The 19,163-nt window shown below is 45.8% G+C and overlaps 1 protein-coding gene across 1 annotated transcript in view; it reads right to left on the bottom strand.

Annotated features, from left to right (window-relative positions):
• Positions 1-712: 712 nt before the first annotated feature.
• Positions 713-19,163, bottom strand: part of Gxylt2 (glucoside xylosyltransferase 2) — a 92,347-nt gene continuing 73,896 nt past the window's right edge. Inside the window, exons 6-7 of the mRNA XM_052174438.1 lie at positions 9,109-9,281; positions 713-3,179 (exon numbers count right to left, since the gene is read on the bottom strand). Of these exons, the coding sequence (XP_052030398.1) occupies positions 2,997-3,179; positions 9,109-9,281 (356 nt within the window). The 3' untranslated portion in view covers positions 713-2,996. The remainder of the gene's footprint in view (positions 3,180-9,108; positions 9,282-19,163) is intronic.

Genomic DNA, 19,163 nt, shown 5'->3' with positions numbered 1-19,163 from the left:
ATAAACATGTGCTCTCAGATTTCAAAGGTGTTTGCCAGGAAATACCAAAGGCAGAGAAAACCCAATAATTACCACTTTTAGGTACAAAGGGTTGGAAGAGATTTTTTTTGCCCTTAAATTCTCTACTGAACCTAAAATTGTAGGCCATACCGTGGGGAATTCCACATGGGGAGTGGTGTGTGTGTGTGTCATACTAGATTTTTAAGGTGTCACATGATCATGGCTGATCCTTCTAGAATGTTTTCAAATTCTGTCATTGAGCTTCCGTGCCAACAGGGCTGTGTATGCAGCTGGCATCAAGCAGTTGTCAGTGCGAGTAGACCTGCTTTCACAAAACCAAAGGCAGCGTTGTATTTTGTATTTGAAGGCTTCTCCACAGACTTGATGGAAGGCCTTTGGATCTGGTAGCCAGTGAGGAGTCTAAACAGCACTCATGGGTTCACTGAACATACGACACAGAGCAAGACTGGAATGGACGTCAGGGCTTTGTGTGTACATTCTGGTCCCATCACTACAACCCAGACTGTGGGTAGTTACCCGACACCCGTGTGCCCGCAGCCGGAAAGACCCAAATCAGATGTCACATCTGCTGGTGAGGACACAAAACAACAGTAAAAATGAGAGTGGCGCACCACGAGGTGATTTCCCTAACGGCAGCAGGTGGTAGGCAAGAGGAGAGAGTGGCTGGACCTTAATCTGCGACTACAACAACTGTGCCATACACTAGCTGCCACCGCAGGGTTCCTCTGTAGTACTTCTGCTGATCCAGGGGGCTGTGATAACCTACTGATGGATGGGCTCTCACACTTCATAAATAAGAGTTTTATTTTGTTTTCTTAAATTTTCACTTTCAGATTGCTGTGTAGGATGAAGAGAACTCAAGATGTTTATTTTTAAATGTTTTCCTCCCTGGAAAATAGGATCCATCTTATACCAACCTGTATTTTATAGAAATGTACTTATATTGGGGTTGTTCCTTTTGCTGTATTAAAAGCAATTAATTAAAAGAAGACGACTTTCCTTCTCTTAACCTCATGGAGATGCTATGGCCCCCTCCCAGTTCTCTAGGCTGCAGGAAATAACAACAACAAAAGTCATGTATGCAAAACTCATTATGCAAAATGGCCCTACATGGATACCTCCTGTATAAGCATCTAGGGATTAAGTCAGATCCCTTTGGGGGACAGAATAAGAGCTTTCTCTCTTGTAGCTATGTGCTAGGGTTGTAAGGCTTCTAAGCTAAGAGCTGGCTAACCACGGTGAAAAAGAGTCCTGAGGCTGGCAGGAATTTGCATTTTCTTGGCAATGAAATTATCTGAAATAGCTACTTTGAGCAAATTAAATCTGCAACTGGAGCTGGGTGTGGGGGTACACATCTGTAGATCCAGGACCTACCTGGAGGTGGAGGCAGGCAGGTTGTGAAACCTTGTCTTTAAACTACAAAACAAAACAGCATACAGGGATGGGAGATGGGTCCATGGTTAAGAGTGCTTGCAGCTCCTGCAGAGGACCTAAGTTTAGTGTATAACGCGTAAGTCTGGGGCCTCACTGCTTATAACTCAAGCTCAAGGGGATTTAATGCCCCCCCTCTTCTGGTCTCCATCAGCACCTGCACTCACACACTGGCACAGACACAGACGCGTAGTTAAAAATACGATTAAAACCACAAAACCCAAACAAACATCTAAAGTTGTCCTTTGATTTCTGACCCCTGCCCAGTAGTCTAATCAAGTGATCTTGTCTGTAGAGAAACACAAACTCACACCTCTTTGCTAAAGAGATCCCTTGGGCTTTTAGAAGCTTTTGTGGCATAGAAATCTCTCATGATTGAGTCCTCCATGGAGCTCAGCAAGCCTTCTGAGATGCGCCCTCAGACACATGCTTCATCTCGAAATGCCGTCCAATTAGCTGGTTTGAAAGCCTTTTCCAGACACAGCATACCGTAATTATCTCGTCTGACTGTTTAGTCTCCTATATGAAATCTCGGCAAACAGGCTGCGCTTGACTGAGGTTGTATGTTTTCAACATGTTGCAGTGGGAATTACAGAAGCCACGGGAGTTTTAAGGAATCTGGAAGGAAACGCATTCAAATGGTAACAACCTTCTTCAAGTGGCTGGCAGGATTGGGTCTAATCTAATTTCGATTGGGCCACATTGACCTATATTCTCTTCAAGTTTGTTTGTCCCATAACATATTATTATTTTTTAATTTTTTAAAAAAGTTACCATTTTATTTTATGTGTAGGGGCATTTTCCCTTCATGTATATCTGTGCACACTACTTATGTGCATAGTGATTGTGAAGAAGAGAAAGAGCATTAGATGCCCTGGATCTGGAGTTATAGATGGTTGTGAGTCATTTATGTGAGTGCTGGAAATGAAACCCAGAACCTCTGGAAGAACAATCAGTGCTCTTAACCCCTGGACCATCTCTCCAGCCCCTATTATTATTTTGATACTACATTTCTTTACTTGTTGGTGTGAGTGTGGGCACACATGCAGGTCAGAGGATAACTTGGTGGAGTTAATTCTCATCTTCCACCTAGGGAGTCGACCACAGGCCATTAGGCTTGGTGGCAAATGTTTTTACCACCTGAGCCATCTTGCCAGCCTCAAAACATACTGCTTTTTAATAGGATATGAGCGCAAGTTGCCTAGGAAGAGTCTCAAGAAATCCAGATAATTATGATAGCTGCATATATCAACAGGGGTTCATATTCGAGGGCTAGAAACAGTTCCCCTTTCTCTCTCAACCGACTGGCACAATGTAAAATTCATAAAATAGTTTTAAAAATAAAAGATAAATAGGATATCAGGAGAAAATAATGAAAAGCATATTCCCTTGTAGGGATAATTAACTTAGCAAAATACAATCAGGCTTTTGAACCTCAACAGTCACAGAGCACCATTAAATATTCACACACAAATATCCAGGCAGTGTAAGGATCCTCGTCCTCGGTTACAGACACCAGGCTGGCTTAGCGCAAGAGGACACACTCAGCTCCTGGGGTCAGGACCCATGTGGATGATGACGTGCTTCTCGTAAGCTCTTCTCATCGTTTTCTCAATCTGCTTGAGAAAAACCTGGGGGATCCGTCCACACAGGGTATGCACCATCTCCAGAAATTTCAGCTGCAGAGGGTAGTACATAGATTGAAAAAGATTGTCCTGAAAGGGAAACTGAGAGATAATAAAGAGAGAGAGAGAGAGAGAGAGAGAGAGAGAGAGAGAGAGAGAGAGAGAGAGAGAGAGAGAGAGAGAAGCTTATTATTCAAGTGCTGTTTATTTTGTTTTTTGTTTGTTTGTTTGTTTGTTTGTTTGTTTTGAGACAGGGCTTCTCTGTGTAGCCCTGGCTGTCCTGGAACTCACTCTGTAGACCAGGCTGGCCTCAAACTCAGAAACTGCCTGCCTCTGCTTCCCAAGTGCTGTGATTAAAGGTGTGCACCACTACCGCCCGGCTCAAGTGCTGTTTAAAACATTAGTCACTCTTATTAAAACACATAACACAGTGTAAGCTTACTAAGTTTTGGCCCAGTGGTACGGCCCTATGGAATCATGTAACTCTCTGGCCTCTCAACTCTGTTTTCTCTATTGTTCTTTGACGTAGTCTTCTATAACTAAGACTAACCTTGGACTTGGAATTCTTTTGCCTCCACTTCTAGTGTATTGGGATAATAGGCCTAGACCATGGTGCCCAAAAACCCTCCCAAAAACCACCAAATATGATTTGCTTATCTTCCTAAGGCTCTTCAAGTCTGAAGACGCTGTCTATATCTAAGGGGTAGAACACAAGGTTAAAGCAGACAATCAGCTGAAATCTACTACAATAAAACATTGAGTTTATTATTTTCAAAAGGGTTATTTATTTTTATTTTCTGCATATGTGTATATGTGTATACACTACCTGCATGCCTGGTACCCACAGGGGTCAGAAGAGGGTACTGGATCCCTTGGAACTAGAATTACAGGCAGTTATGAGTCACTTATGTGGGTACTGGAATTTGAACCTGGATCCTCTGCAAAAGCGGCAAGTGCTCTTAACCTAGGAGCAATCTCTCCAGCCCAAATTAATAGTTTGCCATCCAAGAAACTTAAGGGAATATCTATGGTGGCTATAGAAAGCCAAGAGTTGAGCAAATACAAGTGTCTTAGAAAGCATTCTGGGCACCAGAATGGGGATCCATCATATAGGGTCAAGTGTGGAAGGTTGGGGGTAAAGTAATCAAGAGGCCAAAGGTCAGTGAGTCATTTTGAGTTTTAAAAATTCACTCAGTATTGAATGTGTGAAGATTTGACTTGTTTAATATCTCTTTACTTCCCCATGGGATATACGAAAGACTAGTATTTTCCAAAATAAACCTTTTGGACTACTTGGATATTAGCATGTGCCAAATTTTATCACCATCCTATTGAAAGAGAAAGGGTAGCTGGTAGATCAAATCAGAGTTTAACTCCTGCCAATAAAAACCCTGGGGAGAAAAAGAGGGAGAAACAGAAAGGTCAAAGGCCAAGCCCTACTCTAGCCCCAGAGCAGAGTGGATGGGTATCTACTTTCCTAGAACAAGTCCCTCAGTCATCCAAGGTCACCAGAAACATTGCTTCAGCATGTAGATCGGCAAGGCAGTAAGGTAACTTGAAAATGTGCCACGTACCAGCTATGGCTTGGAACACAGTTGCTTTCTGCCACAACCCCTAGCCAGACAACCAGAAGTCCCATTCTCACAGCCCTGGCCTCCTACCTTCCTACTTCCACACAAACTCCCTCTAGCTCAGTTCTCAGCTGTATGGCTGCTATCAACCTCACAAACAGTCTGGTGCCTCCCTTTTGCAAGTCAGCAATTAGTTGGCATAAGCCACCATTAAGTCACAGCTGTCACTTTCCTGCCCAGACTGTAGTCTAACTCTTGCTTCTAAAGCTCCAGGTGATCTGGAACCCTGCCACATCTTCCCTCCCATTCTTGCTCTATGGAGGCCGAGGTGATGATCCTCCTGTGCCCTGGTACAGCTACTTCATTCCCCACTGGGGAGTTTCCTGATTGTGTCTTCTGGTTGGCAGGATCTTCCCTGGGTTTCCCCATGAATGCCCCCACCTGACCCAGTCCCAAGCTGACACAGGTTTTTTCTGACAACCTGGCTGCTGAAACATCCCACCTGTTCCTCTTAGAACTTTAAACCTTTCCATTCTGATAGGATCTTTCTTTCTTTGTTACAGAAAACTTTTACATCCTCTACTGGAACAGAAATTTTTATTTGTTTGTGTTTTAAGATAGGGTTTCTATGTAGTGCCTTGGCTGTCTAGGAACTTACTCTGTAGACCAGGCTGGCCTTGAACTCAGAGATCTACCTGCCTCTGCTTTCCAAGTGCTGGGATTAAAGGCATGCACTACCACTGCCTAGCTAGAACAGATTTCTCAACCACAGGACTTGGTCTATATTGCTAGACTCCAAATTCCGGGCAACTGGAATTATTTCTGCCTAAACTAGGCTTTATAGATGACTGTTGAAAGAATTACTGAAGAGTATGTCTGATGACTGTTGAAGGGTCATGATGGGGGAGCTGTTAGACCAGTCCATCATACAAACACATATATGCAGGGTTTGGCTGTGTGTATGCGAGAAAGACAGAACACCAGGGAAAGAGGTGTTTGCCATTAGGACAATGACTACATACTGAATCCAACTGTCAGGTGTGTGATTAAAGTTTAAAAGCCATCATTTTTGTTAGTCCTCATAACTATCTCATTAGGAAGATAATACTTTTTAAAAAAAGTCTTTCTGTTGTACATGTCCACAGAAGCCAGAAGAGTTTGTTGGACTCTGTTGAGCTGGAGTCGTAAGTGGATGTGAACCCCCTGACGTGAATGCTGGGGATAGAACTCAGGTCTGTGGAAGAGCAATTGTTCTTAACCTCTGAGCCATTTCTCTAGACCTTAGAAGGTAACATTATTATCTTCATTTTATTTTTTAACTTTATTTTATTATTATTTCATGTGCATTGATGTTTTCTCTGCATGGATGTCTGTGTGAGGGTGCTGGATCCTCTGGAACTGGAGTTATAGACACTTGTGAACTGCTATGTGGATGCTGGGAATTGAACTCTGGTCCTCTGGAAGAGCAGCCTGTGCTATTAGCTGCTGAGCCATCTCTCCATCCCTCCATTATCTTCATTTTACAATGATGAAATCAAAGAGGCTCAGAGAGGTAACAGCAGTTAATGACTAATCAGAGGGAAATAGAATTAGGGTTTGAGCTCAGGCGGAAAGCCAGCTCTGATCCTTTTCTGTATGGTAAAAAACCATGTCAGAGCCTGGTAGAAGAAGGCGGCCATAGGGGAACACAGTGGAGCATATTCACTCCTGTGTTGATTTGGAGCTAGTGATTGTCCTGATGGAAATGCCTGAATGAAAGCTGTCTTTTAGGGCTAAACTGTCGAACCCCATGGAGTGATTATGTAGAACCGTTTAAGACACAGAGTCATTTGGCTGTCTTTCTGATCCCCGAGAGAACAAAGCAAGATGAGTCAGAACTCAGCCACAGTTGCTCAATCCCCAAGCAGGGCCAGATCACAGGGGAAAGCAGAGCCCACTCGGCTGCATGCTTTCTTGATTTCTACCCGTGCCAGGGATGGGTTTCCCCCTTGAGTCAATGTTTGAGTAACCAAGTGTGAGAATGTCGCAGAGTGCATAACAGATTGTGTAATTCAATCACTTGCCCTTTGAAAACTAAACAGCAGGAAGCAGGAGAGGTGCTTAGATGCACGACAAGTGATCCCCTGTGAGGAGGACAGCCCTGGCATTTCCAGAACTGGAATTCTTTAGTAAAATGCTCATCTTCATACAGAGGGATGTGCTACAGGCTGGGGGATGGGTCACGGTAGCCTGTATCTCTAATTCCTGTGCTCGGAGACAGAGATGGTGGAGGCCTCAGAATCTCACGGACCAGCTATTCTGACAAAGGAAGTAGTAAAGGACAGAGAGGCTCTGCCTCCACCAGGTAGAAGGTGAAGAGCAGCATTCCCAGATCTTCAAGAAGAAAGAAAAAACTCTCTAATACAGTCTATATCAGGGAATCCGCAAACAGTTCTTGTCAAGGAGGTGGGGCAGACAATAGTGGACAGCAAACGGCTTGGGCATTGTAGACCCCATAGTCATTCTGCTGTTGGAATGCCAATTCATCCAGTGTCAGTACATGAATGGAAACGCTTACTGTGCTCCTCCGTGACCTTATTTATGAATGCCGAAACACAAATCTTCTATGGATTCATTTTGGAAAAATCTGCTGATCCCTGCTCTATGTCTTGGAAGGACAGTTGAAGGAGGGAGTTCCTTGTAAGTACCTGCTATTGGCTTCCTACTAGTCATTGCAATATCAAGGTAAAAGGTACTGGGCAACACAGAGCCCTGAACCACTCCTTAGCCTGTGCTCACACATCTCTTCAAGGAAGAAGGAGTGGGCTCAATCTATTTGAGGTTCCACTTCCTCCATGTCAGCACTGCACATACTATCACCCTTTATTCATGGGGGTACATTCCTACATTCTTGGTGGATGCCCAAGACCATGATGAGTAAGTACCAAACCCTACAGGCTGGACATTTTGTGGCTACTACATTAATGGTGGGTAACAACATATCCCCTGTGGATACATGTACAAAGAGATGATTCACATCCCTGGCAGGATGGAGCAGGATGGCATCAAATTCCATGTTACTGGGAATAGCCCACAGCTTACAACGAACAAAGTGTGTAACTCTGGAATTTTCCATGTAATATTTTTGGACCATGGTTGGACATGGTGACTGAAACCATGTGAAATAAAACCCTGGGGAAGGGGTTCTACCACGCGTGATCTCTGAAACCAAACACATGCAGCTACAGGGTACTAGCTCCCTATTCCTGATTCATGGTTCGGGATGTATATAGCTCAAGACCCCTGGGCTATAAGAAGATTCCTATCATCTGGGAGGCATCCATGCAACCCTTACATATCCCCTTTGACGGAAATAATGACAGGCACCTCTTTTTTTGCTTCTTGATTGCACTTTTTAAGTCAATAAGGTCCGGGCAGTGGTGGCACACGCCTTTAATCCCAGCACTCAGGAGGCAGAGGCAGATGGATTTCTGAGTTAGAGGCCAGCCTGGTCTACAGAGTGAGTTCCAGGACAGTCAGGTCTATACAGAGAAACCCTGTCTCGAAAAACCAAAAAAAAAAAAAAAAAAAAAAAAAAAAAAAAAAAGTCAATAAGGGCTTGGTTGGCTGATGATATGGCTCAGTTAGCAAAGAGCCTGTATACAAACTTAAGGCCCTGAACCAACCTGATCCCCACGCCCATATAAAAAGCTGTGTGCATCGGAGTATACCTATAATCCCAGGACTGGGGAGGTACAGATGCTAGGATCTGGGTTTACTAGCCAAACCAGTGTACTCTAGGTTACGTCTCAAAATATGAAGAAGAGGGCCTGGAGAAATGACTCAATAGTTAAGGGTACTGGCCGCTCTTCCAGAGAACATGGGCTCAATTCCCAGCATCCACATGGTGTCTCACAATCCCCTATAATTCTAGTTCCAGGAGATTCAATGCTGTCTTATGTCCTCCAAGGACATCAGGCACACATGTGGTGCACAGGCATGCATGCAGGCAAAACACCCATACACACATTTAAAAATGGTGGATCGTGATTGAGGAAAACATCCAGTGTCAACCTCTGGTCTCCATATGCACACTTGCCCACCCATGCAGCAGATACAAACATGTACACACACACACACACACACACACACACACACACACACACACACACAAAGCAGAAAAAGAAACCAACTAATTGCTGCTTTCAATGTAGCAGCTTCTGATTGACCAGCCTGAGACGTGATTGCTTAAGAGCTTAGAGCTGGTAACCAGGCAACATGCTTAGCTTGAACTAAAGAAAACAATCTTATTTTTGTTGCATTCTCTTTACCTGGAACTCTTACTCTACAGGATGGCAAAAGGCATAGGAGTTATCTTTAGGAGTATTTGGCATTCAAGGTACCCATGAACCCCAGCACTTGCAGTGCATCATGTTGGTAAGCGTATGTCTGCTGAGAGGTGTTTTGAAGAGCACACTTACATCCCGGATTGCTTCATAGAGCGCTCTGAAAGTGGGCTGCTTGTCGTCGTGGTAGACGCCACGGTTGCCATGCAGAACAGACACGCCTTCCCGCTCAGCCTCTTTGCAGTTGCTTCCATACATGCAGTGATCAGGGCGGTAGTTCCACTGGCAGGGGAACACGTAGAGACACTCTGGTGGCAACAGAGGAAGAGATACGGCTGCGGTCAGTGCCAGCTGTCACCTGCTATAAATAATAAGCTTCAAACTTATTATTTATAAACCACACACGGTGCACAATTTCAATGCTTAGGAGTGTGGCTATGAGTCCCAGGTCAAATATACCACACTTGTTTAAATTCCGAGATCAGTGATGGAAGGGGCACCCATGAGTGAGGGTGGGAAAGGCAAACGGCATCTAAAACAGCACCTTATCCGGGGCGTCCAGTAGCCTAGTGCCTTAGTTTGTTTCTCTGTTGCTGTGATGAACACCATAGGGGTTTATTTCATACCAACAACAGTTTGTCACCAAAGGAAATCGGGGCAGGAGCTCAAGGCAGGAAGCTGCGGGAAGGCACTGAAGCAGAGGCCATGGAGGAATGCTGCTTACTGGCTTGCTCTCCATGTCTTGTCCACTTTGCTTTCTTATACAGTGCTGGACCACTTGTCCAGGGGAGGCATCACCCACAGTGGGTGGGGCCCTCCCATGTCAATCATTAATCAAGAAATTAATGCCCCACTGATATGGCCACTAGCTAATATGATGGAATTAATTCCTCACCTGTGGTTTTTCTCCTAGGTAGCTTAGCCTGTGTCAAAGTGACAAAGACTAACCAGGACACTTGAGGTCTGAACCCCAACTCCTCACTCATGAACAGTGAGACCTGGAACTGGCCCCTTCACTTCTAGACACCCCAGTCTCCTCATTTATGAAATAGAACTAACGGGATCTCCCTGATTTTGTTTATTAAAGTTTTAAAGGATGTCACGCTGAGATGTGAGAAGTTGCTTAACATTCATGAAGCCCTATGTTCAATTCCTGGAACTCCAAGGAGGGCGGATCAGATACACAGCAACCATGTACCTAGCACACAGGACTACCCAAGAGTGTCAGCAATGAGTCATTTCTCATTGAAAGGTTTTGTCAAGTGGAGAGACTCACAAAAGAGGGTTTGAGATTCCAGAATTCTCTTCGGATTCAAAACAACCCAAACACACTACTTTCAGTGAGGCTCCACCTCCTAATGGACCTCAAAACAGGCTGGATTAACTGTCCAAACACAGGCATCTAGAGGGAACATTTTATTTTAAGGCACGCCAGTGGACAGCAGCACATAGTACACCTGTGATCAGTGTTAATGACAACCATTCCTGGACATGCAGGGCCATTCTTTACCATCTCACGAGCCACAGGTCTCTTTGACAATTGAATGGAACCTTTAGACCCTGAGTATTGAAAATGACAAGTCAGGAAAAACACAGACTTAAAAGAACCGTTGCTTGTAAGTTCAGGGCCTCGCACGCTTAAGTATCCCAGCTACCAAACCTCAAATACAAAACGAAATTCAGGAAGAAATTCAATTCACATTTTGAGAGAATTTTCTGAAGTGAGAAATCTAAAATATACATGTAGTCATGAGAAGAATCTGTCCCCTGTGTCACTTGCAGGAGGGTAGTGATGTCCAGTTTTGACAGTTTCCTTTAAATGCGGGCTTTATTCAGGATGCAGTTCTGACAGAAACAAAGGCTTGGAAGAACACTCCAGGAAGAATCATGTTAAAATTTTGGAGATCAGAATGTGTTTTAGAGGAAGATAAGTCCTCATCTGGGTTTTGCTGGAGAGAAGATCTCTTCAATGTGGAAGATGACAAGCTATTAAATCCATTGCTTTGGTCTGAAATCATCAAGGCAGAAATCTGTGCTGGCTGCAGATGACTAAGCAGCTGATAAAATCTGAGGTGAGGCTGAAGTGGAGCCAGAAGTGGAGCAGGTCCCAGCTTCTGGGGTGGGGTCTAATTACCATTGGCTTTTCAGCCCTGCCGCCTGGGTAAACCAACCATGGATTCTGCTCTTGGGTTTGCAGGACGTAGAAACCTGGGAATGGATAGTCTGACTGGTTTAGCAGGGATTCACTGGAGGGCAGGGCTCTCTTGGACAGCATGAGAAGGGGAAAGAACAATTCTGTCCAGCAATGGGGACACTGTTACCAAATTTAAAAAATGAAAAGAAGAAAGAAAGAAAGAAAGAAAGAAAGAAAGAAAGAAAGAAAGAAAGAAAGAAAGAAAGAAAGAAAGAAAGAAAGAAGGTGAGAAGGCATAAAAAAATAAGATCTGATCCAGGGGATAGCTTAGTGGGCAAAGTGTCCATTTTACAAGCTTGAAGGCCTGATTGATTCCCAGAACTCATGTCAAAAATAGTCAGGTATTTTCTTTTTTATCCTTTTTTTTTTTAAGTTTTTCGAGACAGGGTTTCTCTGTGTAGCCCTGACTGTCCTGGAACTCACTCTGTAGACCAGGCTGACCCTGAACTCAGAAATCCACCTGCCTCTGCTTCCCAAGTGCTGGGATTACAGGTGTGCGCCACCACTGCTTGGCTAGCCAGGTATTTTCAAGCAGAGAAGGCAAGAGCCCTGTCTGTGACTCACTGGCCAGTAAGCCTAACCTATGTGGTGAGTACCAGGCAAGGAGAGATCCCGTCCCCCAGCCACGGTGTAGAGTGCTTGAGAAACTACACCCGCGGTTGTCCTCTGGTATGTACACACATATCACACATGTACACATGCACCTCCTGGTGTATCCCCTCCATCCCTCCACCTTCTCCAAATACTCAGATGTGTCTGTTTATTTACAGGTTAACTTCATATGAGTTACTGTTTGAACTGTGCATCTTAGGGCTAACCACACACCACCGAGAAGGTTCAATGCAGGTTGCACAGGGAAACCCTGAATGCAGACTACACAGTGAAACCCTGTCCAAAAGTAAATTAAAACTATAAAAGACAAATGAAAATTCAAGTCACTGTTTCTTGAATCCCTAGGTCTTTGCTATTTTCTCTCTCAAAGTTTTATACACAGTCTACACAATGCCAAGGCCTACTTGTAGTTCTGATGATTCATACGCAGTGGGTGCTGAAGATTTCAGAATGGTTCATGCCTGGTCATTTTAAACTTCACAGAAAGATGAGCTTGCCACTCAATTACTACCCTCCAGCAACAGAATGGAGGCTTTTACACCATGATAATTGTGTTTGGTTGTGGTGGTGCTGTACACTTATAATCCCAGCACGCAGGAGGTGGAGGCAGAACTGTTACCTGAAAGTTAGTCTGTGTGGAGAGATGCTCATTTTTTTCTCTCCATGTGTGCATGCATGTGCGTGCGTGTGTGTGCGTGTACACGTGTGCACAGGCATGCTCATGTATACATGCTGAATGAATGAATGAATGAGTGAACTTTACATACTATGCAGTAAGTATCTCTGTCCTGTCTCTTGCTATATTCTTCCTTCTGCCCCCACTTCCTTTTCCCCTCAGTTCCCTGCCTGTGATTTCGTTTCTCTTCCTTTTACATCACACCTCACTCTATTTTCCTAATTCCATCCATTCAATGGACTAACTCTTCTGAGGCCTTGCTCTGAAACGATAAGGAAACCAAAACCATAAACCGCGTCTTTCTCATATGGACCCTAATATCCTTCTGATCTCTTGTGCTGTACATAGTCGTGGTTCATGAGCATCTTAGTCCACCAATATCCAGAATGTGAAATAACTCAATTGATCACCTGCACAGTACTGTAAAGAGAACATCTTGTGTATTATATGGATGCATCACCTGCCAATTAAAAAGCCTATGGCCTATGGCTTAGGCAGGAAATGGAGGCGGGGCATCCAGGAGGAGAAAGAACTCTGGGTTAGAGCCAGGTGGAAGAGTAGCTTTTAAGATGTGACATGACAGACGCATGGTATCTGAGGACAGGTAACCAGCCACATGGCAGAATGTACGCTAGAACAAATGGGATATTTTAAGTGATATCTAGTCAAAGAAGAACCTAGCTATTTGGCCAAGATATTTGTGAATATAATTTGAGTCTGAGTCTTATTTCTGGAAGCATGAGGCTGAGAGGAAGAACCAAGGCCCTACTTTAACACAGCCCAGCACAGCACAGCCCAGCACAGCCCAGCACAGCCCAGCACAGCACAGCACAGCACAGCACAGCACAGCCTAGCACAGCACAGCCCAGCACAACCCAGCCCAGCCCAGCACAGCACAGCACAGCACAGCACAGTCCAGCACAGCCCAACCCAGCACAGCCCAGCACAGCCCAGCACAGCCCAGCACAGCCCAGCACAGCACAGCACAGCACAGCACAGCACAGCACAGCCCAGCCCAGCCCAGCCCAGCCCAGCCCAGCACAGCACAGCACAGCACAGCACAGCACAGCATAGCACAGTCCAGCACAGCCCAACCCAGCCCAGCACAGGCCAGCACAGCACAGCACAGCACAGCACAGCCCAGCCCAGCCCAGCCCAGCACAGCACAGCCCAGAACAGAACAGCACAGCACAGCCCAGCCCAGCCCAGCCCAGCACAGCACAGCACAGCACAGCACAGCACAGCACAGCACAGCACAGCACAGCACAGCACAGCACAGCACAGCACAGTATAGCACAGCACTGCACAGCACAGCGCTGCACAGCACTGCACAGCTAAGGCCAGAGCTCTGGAAGGCCTGGGAAGGGTGAGGATTAGGACCCAAAATAAAGCCATCAATGAGATTTGACCTGTGTGACGGGGACCCTCCTATGTGTGTCCCACTGGAGATCTTCTGACTCTAGTATCACATACCTGACTCCTGGTCTACTCTGCCCATGCCGTGGGCACGCTGACTCTTCTCTCTCCCTTAGAGAACTCTATACTTCTCCTCGGGTGGGATCCTCTGCCTTGTCGTTCACTCCTGGCTTGCTTTACTTTCTTTGCAGTATTTTCTGGAAATTTGTCCAAAGTGACAGTAGACGTATGTGGTGGGCAGGAAAACTGCTCCTCTGGCCCCTTGCACAGACCAAGGTTAGTCTTACAGACGATCTATTTCTTTCCCACTTGAACTGTAAGAAAACCATCTTTATTTGCTGTGGTCTCTTATGTATTGACTGACAATCAGGCTGAACTGGGCAAACAGAGAATTCTGTCAGACACTGGAATCTCTTAAAAAGAAAAGTTGCCACAGCCAAGTAGGACCCTGGAGTCTGAAGGAATTACCACATACAGTTCTTGACAGCATCCCCAAAACAGCCCCCAGAAAGCCTGGCTTCACCAGACCCATGTGGCTATTTCTGCCCTCTGTAGCTAGCTGGTCTGAGTGGAAAAATACATCTGTGTTTGTGTGTGTGTGTGTGTATGTGTGTATGTGGTGTGCATTGGTGTTTCCTGAGTTCTCTGGAAGAGCATCCAGTGCTCTTAACCACTGAGCCGCTTTCCAGTCCCTTGGGTGGAGTTTTGATCCCTGAGACTGAAGCTCATCCCAACAGGGTTCCCTTGGGTTTTGGTCAGGTTTTCTCTTTCTATTAAACTCTGGCCAAGACTCAAGCCCAGCTGTCAGGATATGAGCTCAGGGGCCGAAGAGATGGCTCAGCTGGTGAAGTGCTCGTCTTGAAAGCATGAAAACCTAAGTTTGATCCCCAGCACCTGGAAAAGCCAGGTGCAGCAGCATAAACCTGTAATCCTGCGGCTGGGGAAACAGAGACAGGAGGGGAACCCTGCAGGTTTGCTGGCCAGCCAGTCGGGCCAAAATGGCAAGTTACAGGTTCAAGGAAAGCCTTGCCTCATAAAAAGAAAATTAGGTGGAGTGTGATTAAGAAAGACTCCCAAAGTCAACCTCTGGCCTCCATTCTCCACATGCGTGTACTACACATACATGTGTGCACTACACATACATGTGTGCATATACATGAACAACACCCTCCCACACACACACAATGCGCTCAGCCTTTCATTCTGGAAGAAACAACCTTGGCTCACATACCAGGAAATGCCCTGTGGGACCAGCTGCCTGCACAGGCCCCGTGGGCTCCATTAGCCTCCTCTGAGGCAGCCTGTAACCTAGCCACGCACTCACACACCCACAAGCTTACTCTCTAATTATGGCAGGAAGTTTACAACAGTTTTTAGCTAATGACTTTTAAATATATCTAAGTAAGCAGGTTACTGGCTACAGGAGCCTCTCATCAGTGCATGGCTTTATCCGTAGCAACCCAAGAAGCTTCAACAATAAACATGCTTATTTCTTAGGTTGCTGCTGGTATCACCACCCTCTTCTTTACAGTGCCAAAAATAACACATCTTAAAAAGTAAAACAAGATGGTTCTAGGTTACAGAGAGTCCACATACAAAATAAATGAATGAAAAACATATAAGGGGTGGTTATCCTTAGATGTCTGTTAGAGAGAGCTAATGTTTAATACAGTGCCCAGGTAAAGTGTCAATGCGATCAAACAGCCACACGAAGAACGGTGAGTAAGTTCACCCGAGACCAGAGTTCTTGGTTCCTTACCAGGCTCTGCTAAGAACCAGGATTTTGAACAACTTCATAATTATGTCACAGTATCCTTGGCTCCATAGTTCTCAGAAGGACGCACCCAGGCCATCAGACCCAGCTTGGTTCAGCCTCAATTAAAGACAAGGCACTCAGAGTTGAAGTACAAAGGTATTTTCAGTGTTACTCACTGATCCTGCTTAGTCAATGTTCTAGTGCTGTGAGGAGACACTGTGACCACTGCAGCTCTCACAAAAGAAAGTGTTTAGCTCAGCTTGCTTACACCTTCTGAGGTTTAGTCCAGCCTCGCCATGGCAGGGGTGGGGGGGAAATGGTGCTGGAGGAGAAACTGAGCGTTCTATATACATCCAGATCCCAGGCAGCCAAAGAGAAAGCCTCTGGAAACCGGGACAGCATGGGTTTTGAACCACCAAAGCCCAAGTTCAGTCTCACACTTCTTTCTAAAAGGCCACACCTCCTAATCTTCTAAATGGTGCCATTCCCTAGGGACTAGGTATTGTGTTTTATAAAAAAGATAGAGAAGAGGGCTGGAGAGATGGCTTGGTGGTTAAGAACACTGACTGCTCTTTCAGAGGTCCTGAGTTCAATTTCCACCAACCACATAGTTGCTCATGACCATCTGAAATGCCACCATCTGAGATGCCCTCTTCTGGTGTGTCTGAAGAGAGAGACAGTGCATTCACACAAAATAAATAAATATTTATTTAAAAAAAGATTGAAAATAAGGAATGAATATACTTGGTAGAGGCATGGTATGGTGTGGGGGAAGGGGGTGTCTCTGCAGGCCCATGCTGAGGCATCCCTTTCCCCTCTGACGCACCAGCCACGTGTATTTTATAAAATAGAGTTTATTCAGAGCATGGGGAGGGGAGTTGAGAGAAAGACAGAGAGGGAAGGAAGAAAGGAGGTAGGGAGGAAAGGAGGGAGGGAAGGAGGGAAAGAGAGATAGGGAGGGAGAGAGAGGGAGAGAGAGGGGGGAAAGAAAGAGAAAGAGAGAGAAGGAGGAAGAGGAAGAGGAGGAAGAGGAGGGGGAGGAGGAGGAAGAGGAGGGGAAGGGGGGGAGGAGGAGGAGGAGGAGAAGGAGGGGTTAGTCATGAGCAGGGGAGAGGGAGGAGGTAGGGGAATGTGGAGAGAGAGGGTAAGGATCAGAGGTAAGAGGAAAAGAGAGGGGACCAAGAGAGCAAGAAAGTGAGGAGGGGACACTTTTCTAGCGAGTCAGGCACACCTGGCTACTGCCAGGTAACTGTGTGTCAGGCACACCTGGCTACTGCCAGGTAACTGTGGGGCGGAGCCTAGCTAACCCTAAGCACTCAACTCTCTGAGCCTATGGAGGCCATTCTTATTCAAGCCACTGTGGTGGTTAGACTCAGATAATAAGCTATGCTCCATAAGCTAGGACGATTTGTGGCTAAGCCGCTGTGTCTTTCCAGCGGTTCATTCTCAGCTTGAGATTATGGGTGGAGATGCTCATGTCAGATAGTTCTAACCATGTGATAGGGAAAAAACACCTTTTAAAAAAAGATTCATTTTTAAGGGTGGTGGTGGTGTGTGTGTGTCCACATGGGTATGTGCGTGCATGAGTGCATGTGTCTGTGGAAAACAGAGGAGTAGCGTCCTTTGGAGCTGGAGTTCCAGGCAGTTGTGAACTGCCCGAGGAGGTGCTGGAAACTGAACCCCGGGCCTTTGCAAAGAGCAGCACATGTTTTTCACCATGGAATCATCTCTCTAGCCTCCAAAGCTTAAATATGCCATATTTAAAGGAAAGAAATAACAGAGTCAAATGCCCGTGCTAGGAGACCTGTCTGGTGTTCTAAGGTCCTCCACCCCAGTCTAAGATGCTCCGTGCCGCCTCCCTAGGGGTGGAGTTGGAGCGTGTACCTTGGTTGTATACACCTGTGTGGGTATTCATTAGCTTTGCTGCTCATTAGCATCATTGCCTCTTTCCTTTCTGTAAGACGCTGTGTCGTCGTTATGGTGGTTTGAATGAAAATGGCCCCAATAGGCTTATAGATTTCAATACTTGGTCTTAACCGCTGAGATGGCTCAGCTAAGAGCACTGACTGCTCTTCCAGAGGTCCTGAATTCAATTCCCAGCAACCACATGGTGGCTCACAACCATCTGTAATGGGATCTGATACCCTCTTCTGGTGTGTCTGAAGATAGCTAGAGTGTAGTCATATAAATAAAATAAATCTTAAAAAAAAAAAAAGGTGTGGCTTTGTTGGAGGAAGCGTGTTACTGCAAGAGTAGGGGGTAGGGGGGGTTGAAGTTTCAAAAAGCTCACTCCACACCCCAAGTCTCTCCCTGCTGCCTGCAGATCTGGATGTTGAACCCACAATTACTTCTCCAACACCACGTCTGTCTGTGTGCTGCCGTGCTTCTGCTGCTGCTGATAATGGACTAAACCTCTGAATCTGAAGCAAGCCCCAGTTAAATTCTTTCTTTTATAAGAGTTGCTGTGCTCATGTCTCTTCCCTGCAACAGAACACTGACCATGAGTAGTTATGAAGACTGAGTAAGATAAGGCTTAGACCAGCACCTGCTGCTGTAAATGAAGAGCTTTGTCACTCTGTCGTCCAGCTACCTAGCACCAGCAGCTATGTCAGCACCCACTGCCACCAGGTACAGTACATTTCCATTGTTGCTAGTAGTTGCATAGCAACACACACACACATCCTTTAAAAGGTCCCTCTGGACCATCATGGCTCTATCTCTCTCATTCTTTCTGTCTCCCTGTCTGTCTGTCTGTCTCATGTACCCACTCTGAGATGGCCTTTTGCTGTCCCCTAATAAACCTCTTGGGTTAGTTATGTCTGTTGGATGGCAGGATCTTTAGATGTACACCTTGACCTCAACCTGCTGCTCTATCCTAACACCTGCCACTTGGTTACTTGTTGTTATACTGTAGATATAAAATGCTCTGTAAGCTCAGATGGTGAGCACCGCTCTCTAGCTGGTGCCACTAAGTGGAAACTTTAGGAGACTGTGCCTACCTGGAAGAAGTAGGTCAGTGGGAATAAGCCTTTGAAGGCTCTACCTGCCCCAAGCCCACCCCCCCCCAAGCCCTGACAGCCAGGAGGTAAGCTGCATTTGGCATATTCTCTGAGAACATGGCAAGAGCTGTTTCTCCAGATTGTCCCAGATTGGTAACTCCAAAACCATGAGTTGAACAAATCGCTCTTCATAAAGTTGTTTCTGTCAGGAATTTGGTCACAGTGAGGAGAAAGCTAACGCACTGGTACAAGCCAGCCATTATGCCCGAATTCCATGCTGGCCCCGCTAATCCCTGCCAGAGTCCTGTGATGTTTCCCCCTGGGAGTGTAAAACTGGCATAAATCTAGTCTCTGTGGGTGGCTGGAGCCATAGCAGATTTCAGTACTTCACTCTGAGGCCTGAGGAGCACAGGAAAACCTTCAATGAGAGGAATATAGAGTTTCGGTGAGAGGGCATATGTGTCACCGGAATTCCCGCTGGGCCCTACAGAATCAGGGAGGGGTGCATGTCACCTGAATTCTCTTCCAAGTCCCCTA

This window comes from Apodemus sylvaticus, chromosome 2 (genome assembly GCF_947179515.1).
Source record: "Apodemus sylvaticus chromosome 2, mApoSyl1.1, whole genome shotgun sequence".
NCBI classification, from domain to species: domain Eukaryota; kingdom Metazoa; phylum Chordata; class Mammalia; order Rodentia; family Muridae; genus Apodemus; species Apodemus sylvaticus.
This window is presented reverse-complemented; position numbering and strand designations above follow the sequence as displayed.